The sequence below is a fragment of the Rhinopithecus bieti genome, unplaced genomic scaffold, assembly GCF_001698545.2.
Source record: "Rhinopithecus bieti isolate Rb0 unplaced genomic scaffold, ASM169854v2 scaffold_5260, whole genome shotgun sequence".
In the NCBI taxonomy this organism is placed as follows: domain Eukaryota; kingdom Metazoa; phylum Chordata; class Mammalia; order Primates; family Cercopithecidae; genus Rhinopithecus; species Rhinopithecus bieti.
Genome location: NW_016805896.1, coordinates 4,793,854 through 4,813,391, shown reverse-complemented (window position 1 = coordinate 4,813,391; position 19,538 = coordinate 4,793,854). Strand labels below are relative to the sequence as shown.

Sequence of the window (19,538 nt, the reverse complement as noted above, 5' to 3'; positions counted from 1 at the left end):
GTGATTTTAAAATTGACTAGATTTAAAAGCAAATGGTTTTGTTTAATAAATGATAGACTAAAGAAAACAGTGGAAGTTGTTAACCAAAAAGTAAAAAACCTTTAATAATGGTGTAGAAAGCAGTAATTATGGTCACACTATCTGAGATTCCAATGCTGTGGGATTTTTCAGATCTTTACAAGAAGACAATTTAGAGATAAGGGTGCTTCTGGGAATGGCGAGATAGATGTTTATTTTTACATTTATTTCTAGATAAAACCTTCGTTTAGCACTTTAAAGTAGAAAGCAGATTTTTATTGCTTTCGTGAGCATAAATAGGAACTCCAAGCACAACTATTTCATAAAATACAGATTTTTGTCTAAAACCTATATACTATAGATTTTGCTATTATATCTAGTCATGTTTAAAAATATTACTTCTGTATCTCTTAAATACCATTTTTCACTAAAAGGAATCAGGAATGCTTGGAGAAATTACTGGTTTTAGGTCGGAGGCAAGAAATATATAAGTTGGGCCTGGAACATATTGTCATATTGGAAAAGAAGAAGGTTATCAAAGACCACTAAGACTGTGTCAGAAGAACTCAGAAGCCAGCTTGAATAAGCTCTTGCAAGCTTTCGTCAATAAAGGTATAATGTCAATGGACTGAAACATGTCAAATATGTTTTAAGTCCGTGGATTCATAATTATACTTCAAAATATAAGAACAAAAACTTAGTTGGTCATGTTTGGGGAATATTAGGGAACTACTCATCACTTTGAAAACTGGCAAATAGAGAAAAGAGATTAGGCACCTCAGAGTACTCTGATTTCTCTTTGTTGAATTATTCAGCTAATAAATCAAATGAATAATAGAATATCACTTTGAAGTTGTAGTGAATTATTGGATCTAGGCAATAATCAGGAGCTCACAATATCATGGAAGGCAGGCAGTCAGAAGTTATAATTATATGCCTTTGATGGAGTTCACAAAATGCCATGAAATAGTCTGTTTGATTAATTGTCATATACTGGCATAACCCTTTGGCAGCTGATGGGCTTTTCTATTGGTTTCTTCTTCCAGGCAGTAATGGAAACTTTTGCTTACCCAAGCAGTGTACTGATGGCAGATTAGTGTCAAACCCAGAGTCTGTGGTGCTTGATGGCATCAAATCTCCATCCCATTAGACTTATAGATCAAGGCTCTAGATAGAATTATCGTCTGTAAGGGATGCGAGGACATGAGAACATTTTCACCACAGCCAATGTGATACATGAGAAATCCGAATGTCGGGAAACTCTGTCAGAAACCAGTTCCTTCACAACTTTTTTTTTTATTGCAAGGAAAGATATAGAAATAAGAGAAATCTTATAAAGAAAATTTAAAGAACATATCAAGAATCATAATGTATGAACCTTATATGAATCCAGATTCAGCATCCTTGAAAGTTAAATTGATTATTAATATATTGAAATGCATATTGGAATATAGTATATTATTTTCATTTTTAGGTGTGAAATTATTGTGCTTTTTAAAAAATATTTTTCAGAACCACACTGAAACCACTTATAGGGGGTGGGAAATTATGTGATGATTGGCACCTTACTCCAAAATAATCTGGCTTGTAGGCTAGGATGGATTGACACAAGGGGAATTGATAGGATTAACTCAAACAAGGATGGCAAGTACTTGATAACTCTTGAATCCAAGGGGTAAACCTAACTTGGTTTTTTATTCTCTTTCTTCCCTTTCCATGTATTTGAAAGTTCCAAAATAGAAATAATACATAGCTATTATCATGGTATACATATTATACATATATCAATATGTATATGATTATTCCCAACTAGGTAAATTGCAAATTTTCATCCAGGTTTAAATATTTTTTTTAAATTATACTTTAAGTTCTAGGTTCATGTGCACCAACGTGCAGGTTTGTTATATATGATATTTCCATGCGCCTGTATGTGCTGCAACCCATCAACTCGTCCGCCCCATCAACTCGGTCACTTTACTCAAGTATAACTCCAATTCCATCACCTCCCCCCTCCCCCCTTACCCCTCCGACAATAGCCCCCGGTGTGTCTGATGTTTCCCCTTCCCATATCCAAGTGATCTCATGTTGATTCCCCCCTATGATGAGACCATGCGGTGTTTGGTTTACTGTTCTCCGATAGTTTGCTGAGAATGATGGTTTCCAGCCTGCATCCATGTCCCTAAAAGGACATGAATCATCCTTTTTTAGGCTGGCATAGATTCCATGGTTATATGTGCCACATTTTCTTAATCCGTCTGTCACTGATGGACATTTGGGTTGTTCAAGTCCTTTGCTATTGTGAATAGTGCTGCATAAACATGCGTGTGCATGTGTCTTTATAGCAGCCATGATTTATCATCCTTTGGTATATACCCAGTAATGGGATTGGCTGGGTCATTGGTATTTTAGTTCTAGATCCTTACGGAAAATTTTCATCACAGGTTTAAATATTTTAAAATAATCCTTTGTCACTACACACCTACTAGAATGGCCAAACCCCAAAACACTGATGTTTCCAAGTCTTTGTAGTGAGCGCTATGAAATAATGTATGAAACTAACAGATTACTCTGGTGTATACTGCCACAAACCTGGTAACTTTTTAATATCACACCTAGACTTACAGTCAAAAGGGAGACTCTAAATTGTGTTATGAATTAGGAATCTCAGAACCTGAAAAACATTTTATTTAATTGGAGAGATATAAAATGGTACTGCATGAAAAATATGTGATATTTAATAATTTTAATGCAAATATGTAAAATAGAAAAAGAAGCTAAAGGGCTTAGCCAGAGCAGGACTTTTACGTCCCTGGAGTCCTGCCAGGATCTTGACCTTGAATAGGTATCTTTTGTGTTTCTGAGTTAATTTCCTTGTTGGTAAATAAACTTCTTTGGTTTTTTTCTAGTTGGGGAATGGCAGTCAATGTGTATTCTACCTCGATAACCCAAGAGACTATGAGCAGACATGACATCATTGCATGGGTTAATGACATAGTATCTTTAAACTACACAAAAGTGGAACAGCTTTGTTCAGGTAAGACATATTCTTTTAAGTGTTTACCTAAATGTTTACAGTCTGTCATGTGGAATGTGATTTTATGAACTACAGCTGCTATATTTTGGGTCAGAAAAAGTATATATTCTATTGGCATGTAATTAAAGGGGGAAAAACTCAGATATAACTAAAGGACATATTGGGAAAAGTGTTTATGAGCATCCAGGAGCACAAGCAGAGCCATGCGGACACATATTGGAAAGGTCTCTTGCTTGAGCTTTGCAATGCCTCTCACTGGCTCCTAACCTCTTCTCTGTCATCCCGTCTGCCATCACACTTGCCTCCTGAAAACACCAATTGGTTCTTACAACACTCCTCCTTTAAAACCTCCAGGGCTCCGCATTGTCCTCATACAGGATAAACTTCAAACTCTCTTCGTAGACTAATGAAGTCCTTATTAGTCTCCATTCCACCCTCCACATCTCTCTCCCTTATACCTCAGACCCACAAAATAATCTTTGTTCCCTAAAGACTCTTTCCCTTGTGTATCCCATAGCTTTTTTCATGGTTCCTTTGCTGAGGTCTTTCCCCTTCTTTTCATTTGTGGGAAAATCTTGCTAACACTTTCAAATCTGGCTCACCTGCCACCTGCTCTGGGAAGCATTTCCCGGCCTCCCAGGCTCCGTGGTGTTCCTGAAACACTGTGCTCATCCTACAGAATGACACTTGCCACGCCGTGTTAGGATGTCTAGCTCCTCCTAGCCCTGAAGGTGCTGAGAATCCTTGAGGACAGGACTGCATTTTGTTCTTTGTTGAATGCCTGTAGTTGCTTCTACTTGGTATGAGGTAGGTCTGCAAGGAATATATATTGAGTTAAACTTGTTTAAAAAATAAAAATATTTGACTTCAATGAGAAATTAGGAGGATGTTTTTAAAAGTGTGCTGCTAGGCCGGGTGTTGGTGACTTACGCCTGTAATCCTAGCACTTTGGGAGGCCAAAATGGAAGGATCACTTGAGCCCAGAGTTCGAGGCTGTGGTGAGCTATGACTGTGCCACTGCATAACAGCCTAGGTGACACAGTGAGACCCTGTCTCTTAAACAGAACAAAACAAAAAATATGCTGCTGGTAAATTAATCCATTCTTAGGTCTGAGTATTTATGAAAGAAATAAGCAGTCCTTCTTTGGAAACAGGGAATGTTTCCTTCCAGTAAACAAATAGATAAGAGATTTCTTCTTTCCCTTTGGCTTCAACATGAAAATGGTATTAGAAAATAGAAAATACCACTTAAATGTATTTGTGTGAAATTTCATGAGTCAGAATAGATATGAAGAAGTCAGCATTGCTCTTTTGCCAGAGGGTCAAGTAAAAGATTTTATACAGTGCAGTTAGAATTTCAAAAGCCCCCAGTAGTCACTTTCAGATGTTGTCTGAGTCCAACACCCACCAGTGTAAATATTCTCCCTTCACCAGGTCTGGATTTAATCAGAATACTCCTAGAGAACTAACTTTGAGTATGATTGACATCTCTTTCCCTGTGATCATTTTTCCCACGAGGATGACGGTAAGGTTGGCCAGAACTTAGGCGTTGCCTCACCCACAAATCTATGCGTAGGTCTCAGACATGAAGTCTTGTGATTTATGAGGTCAGTAGTGGATGCTAGCTAACTACTTCTTTGCCCTTCAATACAAGATGGAGAAAAGCTGACTTAGACTATGATGGTTATGTACCAGGCATATATATTGTTGATCTACTGAAGTGTCTTTAAAAGTTACTTTCGTAAACAACTTGTATTGCAGCTTATGCAACTTCAGATCTCTACATACCCAAATATTACTATGCTGTACTTGCTGTGCATTCTTGAGCTCTCTGATATTTTATTTTTAACTTGCTGCCGAAAAAGAAACCAAAAACAGTTTCTGTTATTAGCAGTCACTCTGTTGATAACGCATACCCCTTTGTATGTCGTTGTGAAATTGTCTATTTCTTCACGATGCCTAACGCATGGTTTTCCCTCAGAAATACTCATTTTGGAGATGAATGAACTGCGATTTGCAACTGCTAAGGGGCAAAGACAAAAATGTGTATCTTACCCACAAAGTGGGTATGTGTGCATTTGGATAAGGGAAACAAGGTTGGTTATCAAGAAAAAGAGACATAGGAAGGAAGGGGATAATGAAAAGGCTTCCAGAGAAAATCCCCAGGCATGAGTCTTAAATATTAAAGGAAACCATGAGGAACTTCCGATGCTGAAATACACTTGGAGAGTTTTTGGTAGCAAATGAAATAAGAGCAAATTGTAATTTTTAGATTCTGTAGTAAATGTATTTGTTTATAAGCAATATACATAATCTTTGCAGATCTTTAAAATTTCTCATAAAGCAAATTCAACAAAATTTTAAGGGACGTTTGTAAAGGATTCATATATGGTTATCTTAAAGCATTTACAGCTTTTGTAGCTGTACTGCCATCAAGTGTGGCTTGATTTACAAACACAAAAGACCTGTAGAAGCAATTTTGATCACTATTTAACAGATACACATAATTACCATTAGGATAACTTACTAGTTGCCTAAAATTACAAGATTGATGGTTCAGAAGAATGAAGTAGATTTAAAGTTTTCTTTCTGCTCTGAAATACGTTTCTTGCTAGAAGAAAAAAGAAAAAGGAAGTTAATCTTCATAATAGAGAGACAGGTCTTTTATTTTAGGTAGCAGTTTTCTCAAGGTATAAACTGTAGACTCTGTGCTTTTATAATTTCCTGGGGAACCGCTGAAAGAAAGCAGATGACCTAAATCAGTACCTCTGAGTGTAGCCTAGAAATCTGAGTTTAACAAGTACAAGTTTAAGTACTTCTGTGCCGCAGCCTAGAGCTTGCAGTACATTTTACCCTAAACCAATAAAAATGAGGTTAAATTATCCAAAACGTCCTTGGAAGTTTCCTTGTTCATAATTTAATCTGTGACTTTTGTCTTTAGCATTTAGGAGGAGGAAGCTATCTTTCTGTTTATTTATTTATGAAATTACTTATTTATACCCTTCATTGTTCTAGAAAATATTTAAGGCAGCGAGGACAGTGCTATTAGGATAGGAACAAAGCCAAGTATTGTTGACTTAAGTGACTTATATTCCTCATACTTATGAGTAGTCAGATTTCTTAGGTAATATTTTTCTTCAATGTTTATTTTAATTTTTTTAGTTTTCTGTGTGGGATTTTATTTTAGCAGTATGCCCAGGAAAAACATACACGAAATACTTTCTCATATTTAAAATGATTTAAAATTTCAACATCATTTCTTACTGTCTTTCCTGAAGACTTATGCTCCAATCCTGGTGGTTCCCAGTTTGAATTTTTTTCCTATTGCATTATTTCCTATTTCTGTTTTTAAAATTTTCCAGCTAAGAGATCTCCCTCCAGCTCGATATTAAAACTAACACCAGCTTTTCTTTAATTCATGAAGAGCTAAAAGATTGCCTCATATTGGTGTTGTGTTTTACTTAGTATTTTCTGCCTTTATATAACATCTAATTTGTTTCCATGTAGGCATTTTTAAAAGCTTTTTAAAGGAAAGATGGTGTGAGAAAGTAGAACCCTTGGAAATATGCTTGTAGTAAGTTACAAAACAATGAAAATGACTCACTGTTATCTCCTGTTTTTTTATCCCAAGAATATAACCTCATGAAAATTTTCTTTGAACCCTAAATCTGGGTCATATAATTATATGCATATCTGGTTTTCATTTATTTCTTGTGACAAACAGCTTTTAAGTTTCAAGTAAAAATGTGAGCTGTATAAATGGAGAGTGGGCTATTAATGAATGTGAATACTACCCATAATAATTCAGCAATCTGTTGCTCACCTAAATCTATTTTGAAATGAATAATTGCAGATTTTCCATGGTGGAGTGAGAAGGTTGAACCACATGTAATATCAGATTGGTTCAGCTTATAAATATTTTGTATTTTAATTCAATTGCTTTATAAAAGTTATAGGGCTTTGTGGGGGGTAATAGGGAATTTTGTGTGTGTGTGTTAGTACTAGCTCAAACTAATTTACTAAATCTTTTATAAGGTAGTGATGAGGGTGAATGGACAGCATGGTGCTAAAAATCTCTAAAAGCTTTAGCAACTTTAGATACCTTACTGGAGGTGATAGAGAAGAGGCGACTTAGAGGGGAAGAAAAGGAAATGGGGAGGGAGAAGTAGCATGGAGTAGGAGAAAGTGCGTCTTTTACTTCTTTTCCTCTCCCTCACTCCTCACCTCAAACCTCCTTTGAGACTTCTTTGTGACATTAATTTTCTGTGCCCTGATCTTCTGCCTTAGGCTAGAGCTAAGCAGCAAAGTCACTGGGTCTATTGCTGGGTCATCCTTGCTGCTTGGCAGACTGAGCACCTCCCTTGACTCCCATCCTCACAAGGCTGGTGCAGCCTGCGCTTTTCTCCCCGTGCACCTTCCCTCCCTCATCCCCACCCCTCCACTAGCTGAGCAGACACCTGCCTTGTGGCAAATGCTAGATACAGTCTGCATGTAGGGCTGGCACTGCCTGGACTGTCACTATATCCTGGACTGTCACTGTCTGTCACTGAGAGCTGTTATTTTCCTGAACATTTTAGTATTTTAATAAAATGTCGTTTGAATTAAACCATTTTTAGATGGAAAATTGAGATATTTTCTTGACTTGCTTTAAAAACATGAAAGAGAAAAATGATCAGGATTTGATTCAGTTTCAATGTGTGCTTCACTAAATTGGTACAAGCTTTGTCTTGGATCAAGTCACTGGTATTTTGTTCCTCCAGGAGAGCTTCTGAATTTGGCTAATGATATTGCAGTCACATTTGCAATTCTGGTTACGTGATGGCTGTGTGAAAGGAGCTAGCATTCAGAGTACACTCTGGGATTCACACAGGTGTAGCCATCAGATGGCCCTGGTGTAGGTCCCAGGGCCTACCCTGACGGCCATCATTCCTGAGCCCAGCAGAGTGTTCTTTGTGACCATTTTTGGCCTCAGATTTGTGCCTGTTAAATAGGTTGATCCCAGCCTCATGTGTTGTCCCTGTGCCTCCTCTCTTCCATCCACAGAGACCTCTGTCAGGACAGGTTACTGATGAAATCAGCTCAGAGTCTAAATTTAGTAGGGCTTCTCTTACTGGCTCTCTGGTATTGAAACCAAGTAAGGATATTCTGTCAGTGTCTGTAAGCGTAAGAGTTTACTTAGCTTTATAAAATCATTGTTATTTGCTGTAAGAAAGTTAGATTATATTACTATTGTTAGGGAGATAATTGTAATATAATGAAATATTATTCATATTTGTGATATATTACATAGAGTCTTTTTGGTTTTTTTGATGAAGTTTTTTTCTCAAATTATTTGACTTATGCTAATTTTAAAAGTTTATATGGTCTCAGCATATCAACTAATTGGAGAAGAAGGGGACAAAAAAAAGAGTTGGATAATGGTGGGGAGGGGTCGAGCCTCATGATCAGTTGCTTCAGGCAGTAATATGTGGTAATATACTCTATTTTCTCCACTAATGCACTGGTTGAAAGGGAGTTTATTTTTGGAGCAGGATAGATAATACAGTAGGTTTTTTTTCCCCTCCGAATTTGTTCATTTATGTCTTGACACTTTGCTACTGAAGATAAACAGAAATTGATGTTTCTATTTTCTTGGGGCTTTTGTTTACTGTCTTTTGTAATGCTAAATACCATGATGGTGAAAAGTGTGTATGCATTCACCTTCATTTACCAGATTGCTCTATAATTTTTTTTTACACCTATGGATGATATATCTTTGAAAGCAACCAGCCACATCTTCGTTTATGTCCTTACTGCATTCAATTCTGATAATCAATTTAGTTTTATTTAACAGGTGTATTTTGAGCCTTTCTTTGGGGTAGGCCGTGGAGAGCCAGTGATAAATAAGACATAGTCATTGCCCTCAAAGAGCTCTGTACAGCAGAGTACTGTCTTACAAAAGACCAGAGACCACACTGTGGTAAGTGCTGGTTTGCAAGTGCTTTGAGCATACAAAGAAGGAAGTAAATGAAGGGAGGTAGGGGCATAGGGAGTCAGTAGAGAGATTTACTCAGATCCTTTGGGAGTGGCTGGGTGCTTCTGGATGACTTAGAATGGTCATCGTTTGGGGAACACCTCAGAAATGCCCTCCTCCCTCTTGAGTCAGATGGGGTGACAAGTGTGTATGTGGGATAATGTGTGGGGTGCTTAGTTTCATCTACCCTGACAGACTCCCCAGGCTAGGGTGGCCTTTGTCTTATGACACAGGGACTCTAGTCAGTAAAATGCATGTGCTTTAGTAGGTACAGCCCTTAAGTACATGAAGCATATTGTCATCTCTAAAGAAATATAAAGGATTTTCTTGATGATCTCATCACATGAGTATGTGAGAATTGTTTTTATTCTACTTGTTTGAAGGAACTAGGCATGCATGTGGGATATTCTCAGGAAACCATAGAATCGGCCACTTATTTGGGAGGAATGCACCAGATCCTTTTTAAATACTAAAGCTAAACCTCAGTGATAACTGCTTGGGTCTGTAATGGATAGATGTCATGTGACTGCATTAGTATTTATCACAGGAACAGACCTACAGATACATTCCTACATCCTATTACCCATTTCTACTGGAGCCTCTCCTGGTTAGTGACGAACACCATAAATGAGAGGAAATTAGAAAAACAGGCCTAGGGAACAATAGATCACCTGGAATGCCATTATTTTATTGAAGAATAACAATATATATACTAAACAAAAAATCAAGGAACATGTGATCACAATTAACTTTATATAGTGCCTTAACAGGAATAAGCAAATCAGTGACATACTAGAAACAGGATTAATAATTGCCTTTGAGAAGTCTCAATAAGTTCTCTCTCTCTCTGTCTCTCTCTCTCTCTTTCTCACACACACACACACGCACACTCTCTCTCACACACAGAGAATTTGTACAAAGCAATACCCTTTGTGGAAATCTCATATTTTTTCCCCCATATGTGGGAAAATTCCCAGATGTCATAGTTGAGTGCAGTCTTCGAGGTTCTTATTGAGTGTATCAGTAATTCACAAACACTATTGTATCTACCCTACTATAGTAAGACCTTGCTGAGGTCTTACTGCCCCAAAACCATGAATAGGTAGGTAGTTATGAGCCTAGAGATGAAAACTGTGGTACCAAGGGATGGGTCATCAAAAGAAATCTAAGTTGGGTACAGTTGATGAGAGTGAGACTGACCATAGCACTAAGGAGTCTCTAAAGCCTCATCATTGATTTCATTAACTTCGGTGACTGGAGCCCTAACTCCATAGCCCCAGGGATCTTGGCAAAGGTTGTGAGAAACCTTGCTGGAGTCCAAGGACATGACAGGTTTTAAGACTCATTTATAATTCATAATTCTAATTACAGAAACCTTTAGAGCCCTTTCTCTTCTGATTTTGTCTCTGTTATATGATAAGTTGCTTTCTTTTAAAGTACATAATGATATGGTTATTTTGAAATCATTCACCAAGATCTTAACAAGTATCTTAACAAGAAAAGATTTATCTTTCAACATATTGAAAGTTATTTTAATTTTTAAAAACCTGTCAATCACTTTATATGATGGATATGTTCCTTATAAAATATTATTTTGTATTTACTGTGCTACTCTTTCTTTTTCTTTTCTCCCTTTCAGTTTAAATTATCTAAAGACTTTAACAGGAAGAGTGTAAATTTGGGGAAAAATAGTCATTTCCTTTTATAAATGAATTTATGATTACTTAAGCACCTCATATGTTTATCTGAGGAAAGACTTAAGAATTAGAGAAACCCTCAAATGTTTTTCCACAGATAAACTGGAGGATCTTAGGAATGTGTTCATACCCTTTCTTGTCTGGTAGGAAGCCAAGGACCTCATTTTATTCTTTGGTTCCTTGTCCTTTGAATCTAAAACATGCATTTTGGAGATTCGTGTTTTGTATCTGAAACAGTCCAATTCAAACCCATTCATTTTTATAACTCTGATTATTTTAACCAGTTACATACTATATAGTTTTATACATTAGAGGTATAATGATGTCATAATGCCTCTGCTTTTGTTTCTCTCTCTCTGCCATTTTCAGTGTGTTTTTATATGTATTATTTCTTTTAATTCATGTAACAACCCCATGAGGAAGAATAGGAATATTTTATTCCTATTTTATGAGGCTAAAAGCTCCAAGAAGCCATGTTCACAGCTGATAATGAGAATTGAGGTGTCCTTGGATCATAGCCCAGCACTCTCATGCTATATGTGTGGCAGCTGTGGATGCAACGAAGGGTTCACTGTGTGTTTGCCCATGTGGATGTGTTTCTGATTGTTTCCATATCCATTTAGCAGAAGTCGTTTAAGCATCTCCTCTAGGAAAAGAAGAAACGTCTTTATCTCCATCCTTTACATTCTACCTGAAGAAATGAGATATATCTGGTAATTCTACTAATGATAAGGCTGTGTCCCAATGGTATCATCAAGAACTTTCTTACCAAAAGTAACGAGACAGATATTTGCTCCTAGTCTTATGAAATTCTTCCTTCTCCACCTACTGCAAGTAGAGTGGGGAAAGAGCCACCTGTCCTCTCTGAATGTTCTCCTTGTTCCTTTTCTTCCTCTAACTTATTTCCCTCTAAGCAAGATAAGGTGGCTCTGAAATTTTACCACCTGCCATGGAGGAACTTTACATCTCTCTCAGAATAATTCTTGGCCAGTGAAACAGCAACCAGGATGATGCCTCTTTAAACATTTGCACATGCACATCTCTGCACTGTCTACATTTGAATCCCAAGAATATGGTCCTTTCCTTATTTTTGTCCGAGGCTAGCTTTTGAGCAAGCTTGTACCTGAGAGGACGGCACATCCTTATTTCCTCCTTTCTATGCTATTGAGGAGATTACAACATCTCCTAGGATAATTTTCTTACAAGCTTCGTCCCCACAAAGGATTTACTTATCAAGTTATCACTGTTTTCCATGTATTTAATCCAGTTCAATAAACCTGTATTGCAGTAGCCATGCTAAGAGGCTCCCTCAGTACTTCTTCAACCCCTTCTTTAATATGAAAAGTTGATGGTTTCTTAGTCTTATGTAAAAGGACTTACTAATGCAACATTCAAGAGTAGACACCGATTTCCTAGCCAGCTGTATCCCCTCCTTCCCATATCTTGTTTCCCAACGCCAGCTGGATTGCAGCTCCTGAACTTTTTCCATATAGACATTCTAGATCTGCCAGTGGGTATGGTAGCAGACACTGTGCTAGTAAAGTAGAAAGATGAATTGAACACCATCCCCAGTCTTAAAGATTTACTCACCAGTCAGCCAGGAGAGATAACTCATTAAAATGCAAGTAAAATCCCTGTTAGATTTCTGTATCCAGTATAGTGAAACAATTCTGTGTTGGAAACAGGAAAGCTTCATAGAGGAAGTGATGTTTTGACTAAGCTTTTAAGAATGAGAAGTTATTCAAGTATATAAGAAGACAAAAGGACATTTTAGACAAAAAGTTTGATCAAGGCAGAAAGAAGTTGCAGTGTTTTGTGCATGTACATTGCATGTGTAAGACGTCTGTAACATATATTAAAATTCAAGGCAGCGAAAGAGGGACAGTAATGCTTCAAGTAATAAGTGCTGTATTCAAAGAAAGGAAAGATTATTTCCATCTAGAAAAGCTTTTTGTCTTACCCTTGTTTGGGTCTTTGGCCAAACAGTCATTCAAATTTAATGGGTGGTCAATAAATATTTATGAAGTTGAATTGAATTGAAATGCTATTCAAACTAGGATTTTAATATGGATAGGATTCAGACAGAGAAGAAGATGGTGATTTTGAGGAAAGTTACCATTTAGATACCATTTTGGTGTTCTGCACATTGCTTTATTTATTCCGGCATTCAGCAGACATTTATTGAGTACCTACAATGTGTCAGGTGGTGAATTAGGATTGGAGGATACACCAGTATACAAAAAACAACACAGATCATATCCAGTTAGGACCTAGCCCTTCATTACCAAAGTTCTCCTTGACAGGTCTATTCAGAGAGAGCAAGTTCCTTTTTCTCAACTTACCTGAGTATGAAGCAAAGGCAGGGAAAGTCCCCCGGAGAAAGGTAGACATCTAGCCTGTCCCGCCATCATTCAGTGTAGGACACTACTGGGCAGTCCGTACATGGCAACATCTGAAATATTAGCAGGCATCTGGTTTCTACACAGTTAAGATAATCAAGCCAAACATCTCCAAATTCTTCTGCTCTTCAAAAGAAAACTTTTTTTCTAACCAGTTTTTTTCTGAATTGTGTTTTCAAATTTCTAGTTTCTCCGACATGTAGACAGTATTAAAAAGGAGTGTCAGAAATCACTGTCGAATGTTTGGGCATGTCAGAATTGCATACCTGGAAAGAGAATAATGAAATTGCTTGGCAACTCGTAAAGTCACCATCATTTTTCAGATTGAGTTCTTTTTCCACCCTGAAACCATTACGTAATTCTGACAAATAGCAAATTACTTCTTTGTCCCCTCCCTCCCAAGGGTGTGTTCTTACCCAAATATTTAATACTCACAAGCTTTTTATGACCAAATTATTTGACATGAGAAGCATATAAATGTGAAACTAACGCCAGTCCTGTTTCCTGCAGTTTCTCTTCGCATTCTGTGTGAGGAGGATCGTTCTCCATTTTCCTTTCTTCTAGATTACATTTGTGTGACAGCTCATGGAAGAACTTTAGAAAACTGTGGAAGGAGCCAAATTTTAATGAAAACATGTACATCAACTTTAAAATTGCACAGAATGGTGTTAAAATCCACTATTTAAAAAACGCACAGAAATCCTTTCCTGCTTCTTTTCTTTCCAAAACTTATTCCATTCTTTTATTTCTACTGTGGTCATATGATTGAATCCCTGAAGTAAATACTGTATATTCTTCATACTGATTTGGGATCCTTCTAATACTAGAATGTACCTAGAAAGCAAAGTATATTTTGGGATTAACCTGGGAAATATAAAGAAAGCAACTCACAAAGAACAATGTTCTGTTATGTATCACAGTCTGCATAAATGTTATGTGGTGCCTGAACGTGAGTTCCTCTGTAATTGCTGGAGGCTTCCTTTGGTGCCACACCTGGCCTTCTGGGCTTTCTCTGGACAGGACTCTTCTCAGGGAGCTGCGGGGGAAGGAGCACCTTCCTCTGGAAAGTGGTAATAGGGGATATTATTGGTGTAGGTGAAAGCTAGTGGACTGGATTGGGGAGAGTGGCCATATGTATGGAGTTCTCACCTGCATGTCTTGGGGAGAGGGTGAAATGGCTGAGATCCGGGGAAGAATCCTGGAGCTTCTGGTCTCTAGTCCCGGGGATAGTGACCTCAGCCACAAAACGAGCAACTTGAGAAAGTGGCGCGTTGTGTAGACGTGGACTGTGGGTTTGCGCTGGTCCACTCATACCAGTATATTTTACCTTATACTAAAAGCCTCTCTAGGGGCTACCATACGTAGAGTTCATATAGTGGCCTGGCCTGTATAACTGTTGACAGTATGATGTGGGTAATGGTTCTGTAGAAATTCTCTGAGAAAGTGGGGAAAGTGATCAGCTTTAGGTTTCTTACTTGTAATTTAATTTGACCTAAAAGTACAAATGGTCTGAAAATTAGAACTTAAAAATGGCATTCTCTGAAGACGTTTGTGCCCAGAAATCAGCATTGGTTTGCCTACCAAATTAGTTAAGCTGCTTCTTTTCCTGGCGTTTAAAGCCTTGAGCAATCTAGCTGCATTCCACCTTTCCAACATTTATCCCCACACCCTCCCTACCCGTAACCTACATTTCCTCAAACACACCTTTCACTTACATGCCCTGATTCCCTGTCTTTGCCTAGAGTATCTCCTTTGAAATTCATATCAAATGCCACTTTCCCCTATTCTTCCTGCTCACCTTCAACAAAATGTGTCTCTCTCTTTTCAATGTTCAAACCTTTACAAAGCCTTAGGCTCATTGAGTACTTGTTTTAAGTCTTCAGCATTAGCAGTTAAGCTCCTTGAGGACTGAAGTGATCATGCAAGTTTGGCTTGACTTTTTCTGTTTGATAATGCTGATTACTCTTTGTTGGTTTTTTATTGGGCAGACTTTGAACTAACTGTATGGCCCAGATACTAATATGTATCTGGGCCATACAGTTTAGCACTTATAGGTGTTTTGTATTTTTGCTGTTTTTCCATGTGTGTTTCTCCAGACTCTCAAGACTAAGTTACTTGGTTCTTATTAAGACTAAGGTCATATTCCTCTAAGTATTTGCTGGTTTGTTTTACATTGCTAAATAAACAAAGTGACATCTCTCCATGCCACGTACAGATGGGCATTTCTTTACAGGTGACCTGTAACTACAAAAATTAGATAAGATCTCATATCTTTTCAGAGTCTTACCTTCTACTCAAGCTCTTCTTAAGTCTTACTTAAATTTAACTCTTACCTTAAATTTGACCTTACATACTTAATCAATACTTTAAAAAAAAAAACACACCTTTTTGTCCATTAAAGTAGAAAGGTAATACAAATGTGTGAGAATACGTGAGTGCACATGTGGAGAAGCTATATCCCATGATATTACAGCTTTATGAAACTTTCTGTTTTCATGACCCTAATGAGAAAACTGACTTCTTCAGAATGGGTTTCATATGTAACTTTCAAACTTGTTTTTCATTTGTAATAAAGGCTTTTTATGTCCCCTTTGCTCCTCTATCTAGAATGCCAAATTCTAACTTTAGCTCCACTCTCAGACGCTATAGCCTGTGAAACATCTCACTGCCAGTTTCAGTATCAGCCTCTGTGGAAGCCAGTGACATTTTGTTCTGCACACCATTCCTGCCCTGTGCTCCCAGTGCCTCTCCTGCTTCTTCCTTCTTGACTTGTCTGGAGAAGCCAAATCATATTTTACCAAGTCAGACACCTTTTTTTCGTAAAATTTGATGAGCACATTATCCTACAAGAAATCACTGGTGTTAGAATCTAGCTATGAAACTGAACACTGGCCCCTGGACCATTAATCAGCAGATGAAAAGAAATCTTTGAAACCAATGAGATATTTTACTTGCCAGTTTAAACATTCTTTCAATTGTCTGAATCTTTTTCTGTATCATTAAGACACGTTTGAAGTTTTATATTTTTTTCTTAAAGCTTTAAACTACCAGTTTACCTTTACAAGTTATAGGGTCATTATGATTTCGTTGAATAAAACAGCTGTAAATAGTCCAGTTCCACTTGTTTTCTTTTCAATGTTCTAGTTTTCAATACAGATTTATAAGAGTTAATTTCTTTGTAAGTTGTTTTTGCAAATACCATTATCAGCTCCCTTTTGTGTATTGTATATTTCAATCTGTTATAGTCTCTATTTTTCTAAAATTTACTTCTTAATAAAAATATTGATACCTAAATCTTAAGGGCTATTTGGTATATAGGTTTTCACTCCATTGACATTTCCTTTTGAAAGATAGAAGAAAATATTCTTTATTCTTCCATGATGGTTCTATGAAGAAGCACTTTTAAAATCAATTCATTACAGTAATATTAATATCTGATCAATTTTCTCTACAGCAGGCCTAACATTTAATGTAGTTCTGCAGGCTTTTTAATAAAATTCAGATTTAAACATAACATTACTTTTGGTGAAACCCTGTTTGTACTAAAATACAAAAGTATTATTGGTTCTTGTTGAAAGCAGGTTATAAACAGAGGATAGTGGCACCTTTAACTGCAGTTTGGTGCAGCCTTGTAAGATTCTTAAAAAGGTTTTAAGATGATGTCAATTAATGAAAAACTGAGGGCATTTATCAGATAAAAGACCACATGGTTTGACAAGGCCTTTTAATTTATCTGCTGATACTCTTAAAAATCTGCCTCTCTGCCTGAATAATCATTGCTAGCTTATTTCTTTTCCTATACAAGAAAAGAGATGAAAATGTCCTTTGACAGTTTATTCTGTGTGTTCAAGGGAAAAGATGGGGTGCTTTTCAGCACTCTCTTCAGTTCACCTAAGCCACCTCTGTGTCTGCAGGAGTCGAAATCTTCCTGCTGGCTATTACTCCTTTTCCTCTACATGGGATCAGTTTGAAAACTGCTTGTCTTTGGACTTATTTGCAATAGGAATAAAAAGTTTCTGACAATGCCAGGTAGTGGAGAGAAGCAGGAAGCTCATCTGAGGACCATGGGAATTCAAAGGAGCAATCTCATTTGAAACCAGATTTCTGAACTCTTGATCTTTATTTTTGCATTTGTGGCTCAGGGCAGGTGAGGTAGACAGGGTCCAAAGTTCCCCTTAACAGAGTGAAATAATACTGTGGTAGCTGAAGCTATCAAGCTACTCCTCATGCCAGGAATGTGAAGGATGGCTATGAAAACAACAAAAAGCCACTACTAATTTAATCAGATTTTTGTTAGATTAGAACCATACAGTTGAACTTTGGGATTTTAAATTCCTTTAAAATGTTAATCTTTCAAAGCATTATTTCACAATTGCCGTTAAACTCCTTACACCATGTATTTCTGTAGGTAGAGAGATTCCTACTGACGTGCTGGAAATATGTAATCTTGTATTTTGCAGCCTCACTTTCTTCCCTTTTGGGAAAGCCCTGATTTCCCAAAAGGGAATGCATCCTTCAGCATGAGGTTTGGGCTTAGGTGATAGTTGCAGTTCTGCAGGAACATCAGTTCGAGAAATGATGAGCTGAATGCCTAAATAAAGCTGTGATGATTTAATGATTATTGTGTATGAACAATATTCTAATATGAAGGAGATTTTTCATTGCTAATATTCAACTGTTGAACAGAAAATATGGCTATGTTACTGAGTTTGTAAATGTCAAGATCCCAAAGAGAAGTACATGGAAGATAGAGTCACCAGAACTGAATCTGGAAAGAGTGTGTGTGCCCCCAGGAATATTCCACCAGAGGCAGCAGTGTTATTAGTAAGTCTCCTCTTATGTTAACTATGACAAAAGCCAGTGATGGCTAGAAGCAAGAGCGCTGGCAAACATTTTAGTCATGTGAAGATGAGCATCATTGTCTCCTAGTTAACAGAAATATCAAGTATCCCTTAAAAGAGAACTTGGTGACAGACTGAGAATTAGAAAATCATCTAATTTTAGAGCTCAGAGATCAGTCCAACACTGACGTTTTGCAGATAAGAATACTGTAGGCTTAGCAGGGTGTGATGAAATGTCACAGTTCATTCAAGATGGGAAGGTTCAGATCCAAAGGCCAACATAGTTTTCTGTTCCCGCCTCCCCATTCTTTGTGGATACTAGCTTGAGATAGTATGCTTTTTTACAAATCATTTACCTGTAATGATTCAGATCATGAAGAGTGTGATCACATGGATGTGTCCAGTTAATTGAGGTTGTTGTGCTTTTCTTCTATCCCTTCATGAGTACCAAATAAGATTATGGAAAGTGAAAAGTTGTAACTAAATCCCTCAGTGATATAGGCATCTCTGTATAATAGTTCCTTGGCCTGTGAGGAAGTCAGATGGGTAATTTGAGTGGCTGCTTGTGGCGGAACCCTGTCTGGCTTGATGTATTTTCCACAGATTGTGTTGCATTTCTGGAAAAATGCCGTGAGACTTTTTTTTGACAGCAATAAGATATATACATACATGTACATATGAGATTCATATATAGATATGTGTCTTAAATATATGGGCGATCAATAAGATTATATATAGAGATGATGTTTATTTTTATATACACATTGTATATATGTAAAATGAAATTCTTATAAGTATATATACTGAAATGGAAAGTCGTGACATTGGAGCAGATTAATGATCTATCGAGCCCAAGATTCTACTGTAAGTAGGAAAGATAAAGCTGATACTCCTAACACCAGTCCAAAAAATTTATGTTCTCTTGCATTTTCCTTTTAGAATCTATCTATAAAATTTCTAAAACTTAATCTATAAAATTGCCAAACACTCTTTGAACCTTTTAATTTTACATATAATTTCCTAAAAGCAGCATAGAAAAAAGGAATGTTTCTCTTAAAAAAAAAAAAAAAAAAAAAATTAAAATTAAAATCAGAATTTAAATTCCACTCTGCAATTTCTTAGCTGGGTGACTTTCTGAGCCTTGTTCCCTTACCTGTAAAACATGGGAATGATAATAAAAATACTTACCTCTTAAGGATACTATGGGATTCAGAATGTTTAACATACATATGAAAGCACTAATCGATTTTACACAAATGTGGGTGTTTTTATGTCTTACCTTTCTTACATAATATATTCCATAAATTTATTATTAGGGTAATATTTCCTTTTATCTTAAAATTTCCACTTTAAAAATGTTCCTTTTTTCTGATATTACTCTATGGTTGAAGTCCTAGGATCTGGTGAAAGTGAGATTGTCTTATGCTTTTCGTGATTTTATAGACTTAAATCATACACTCCTGAATCCTTTGAGTATGAATGTTCATTTTTGAGCTCTGCCATCTTCATATAGCCTCCCAGCTGTTCATTTTTTAT

The 19,538-nt window shown here is 36.9% G+C and overlaps 1 protein-coding gene across 4 annotated transcripts in view; it reads left to right on the top strand.

The window, feature by feature from the left end:
• Positions 1 to 19,538, top strand: part of MAPRE2 (microtubule associated protein RP/EB family member 2) — a 167,202-nt gene that overhangs the window by 90,356 nt on the left and 57,308 nt on the right. For 3 of the 4 annotated variants that reach the window (XM_017874060.1, XM_017874062.1, XM_017874061.1), the window contains one exon: positions 2,925 to 3,052. The exons of the other annotated variant lie outside the window; for it this stretch is intronic. In XM_017874060.1, the coding sequence (XP_017729549.1) occupies positions 2,932 to 3,052 (121 nt within the window). In that variant the 5' untranslated portion in view covers positions 2,925 to 2,931. The remainder of the gene's footprint in view (positions 1 to 2,924; positions 3,053 to 19,538) is intronic. 4 annotated transcript variants of the gene reach the window in all.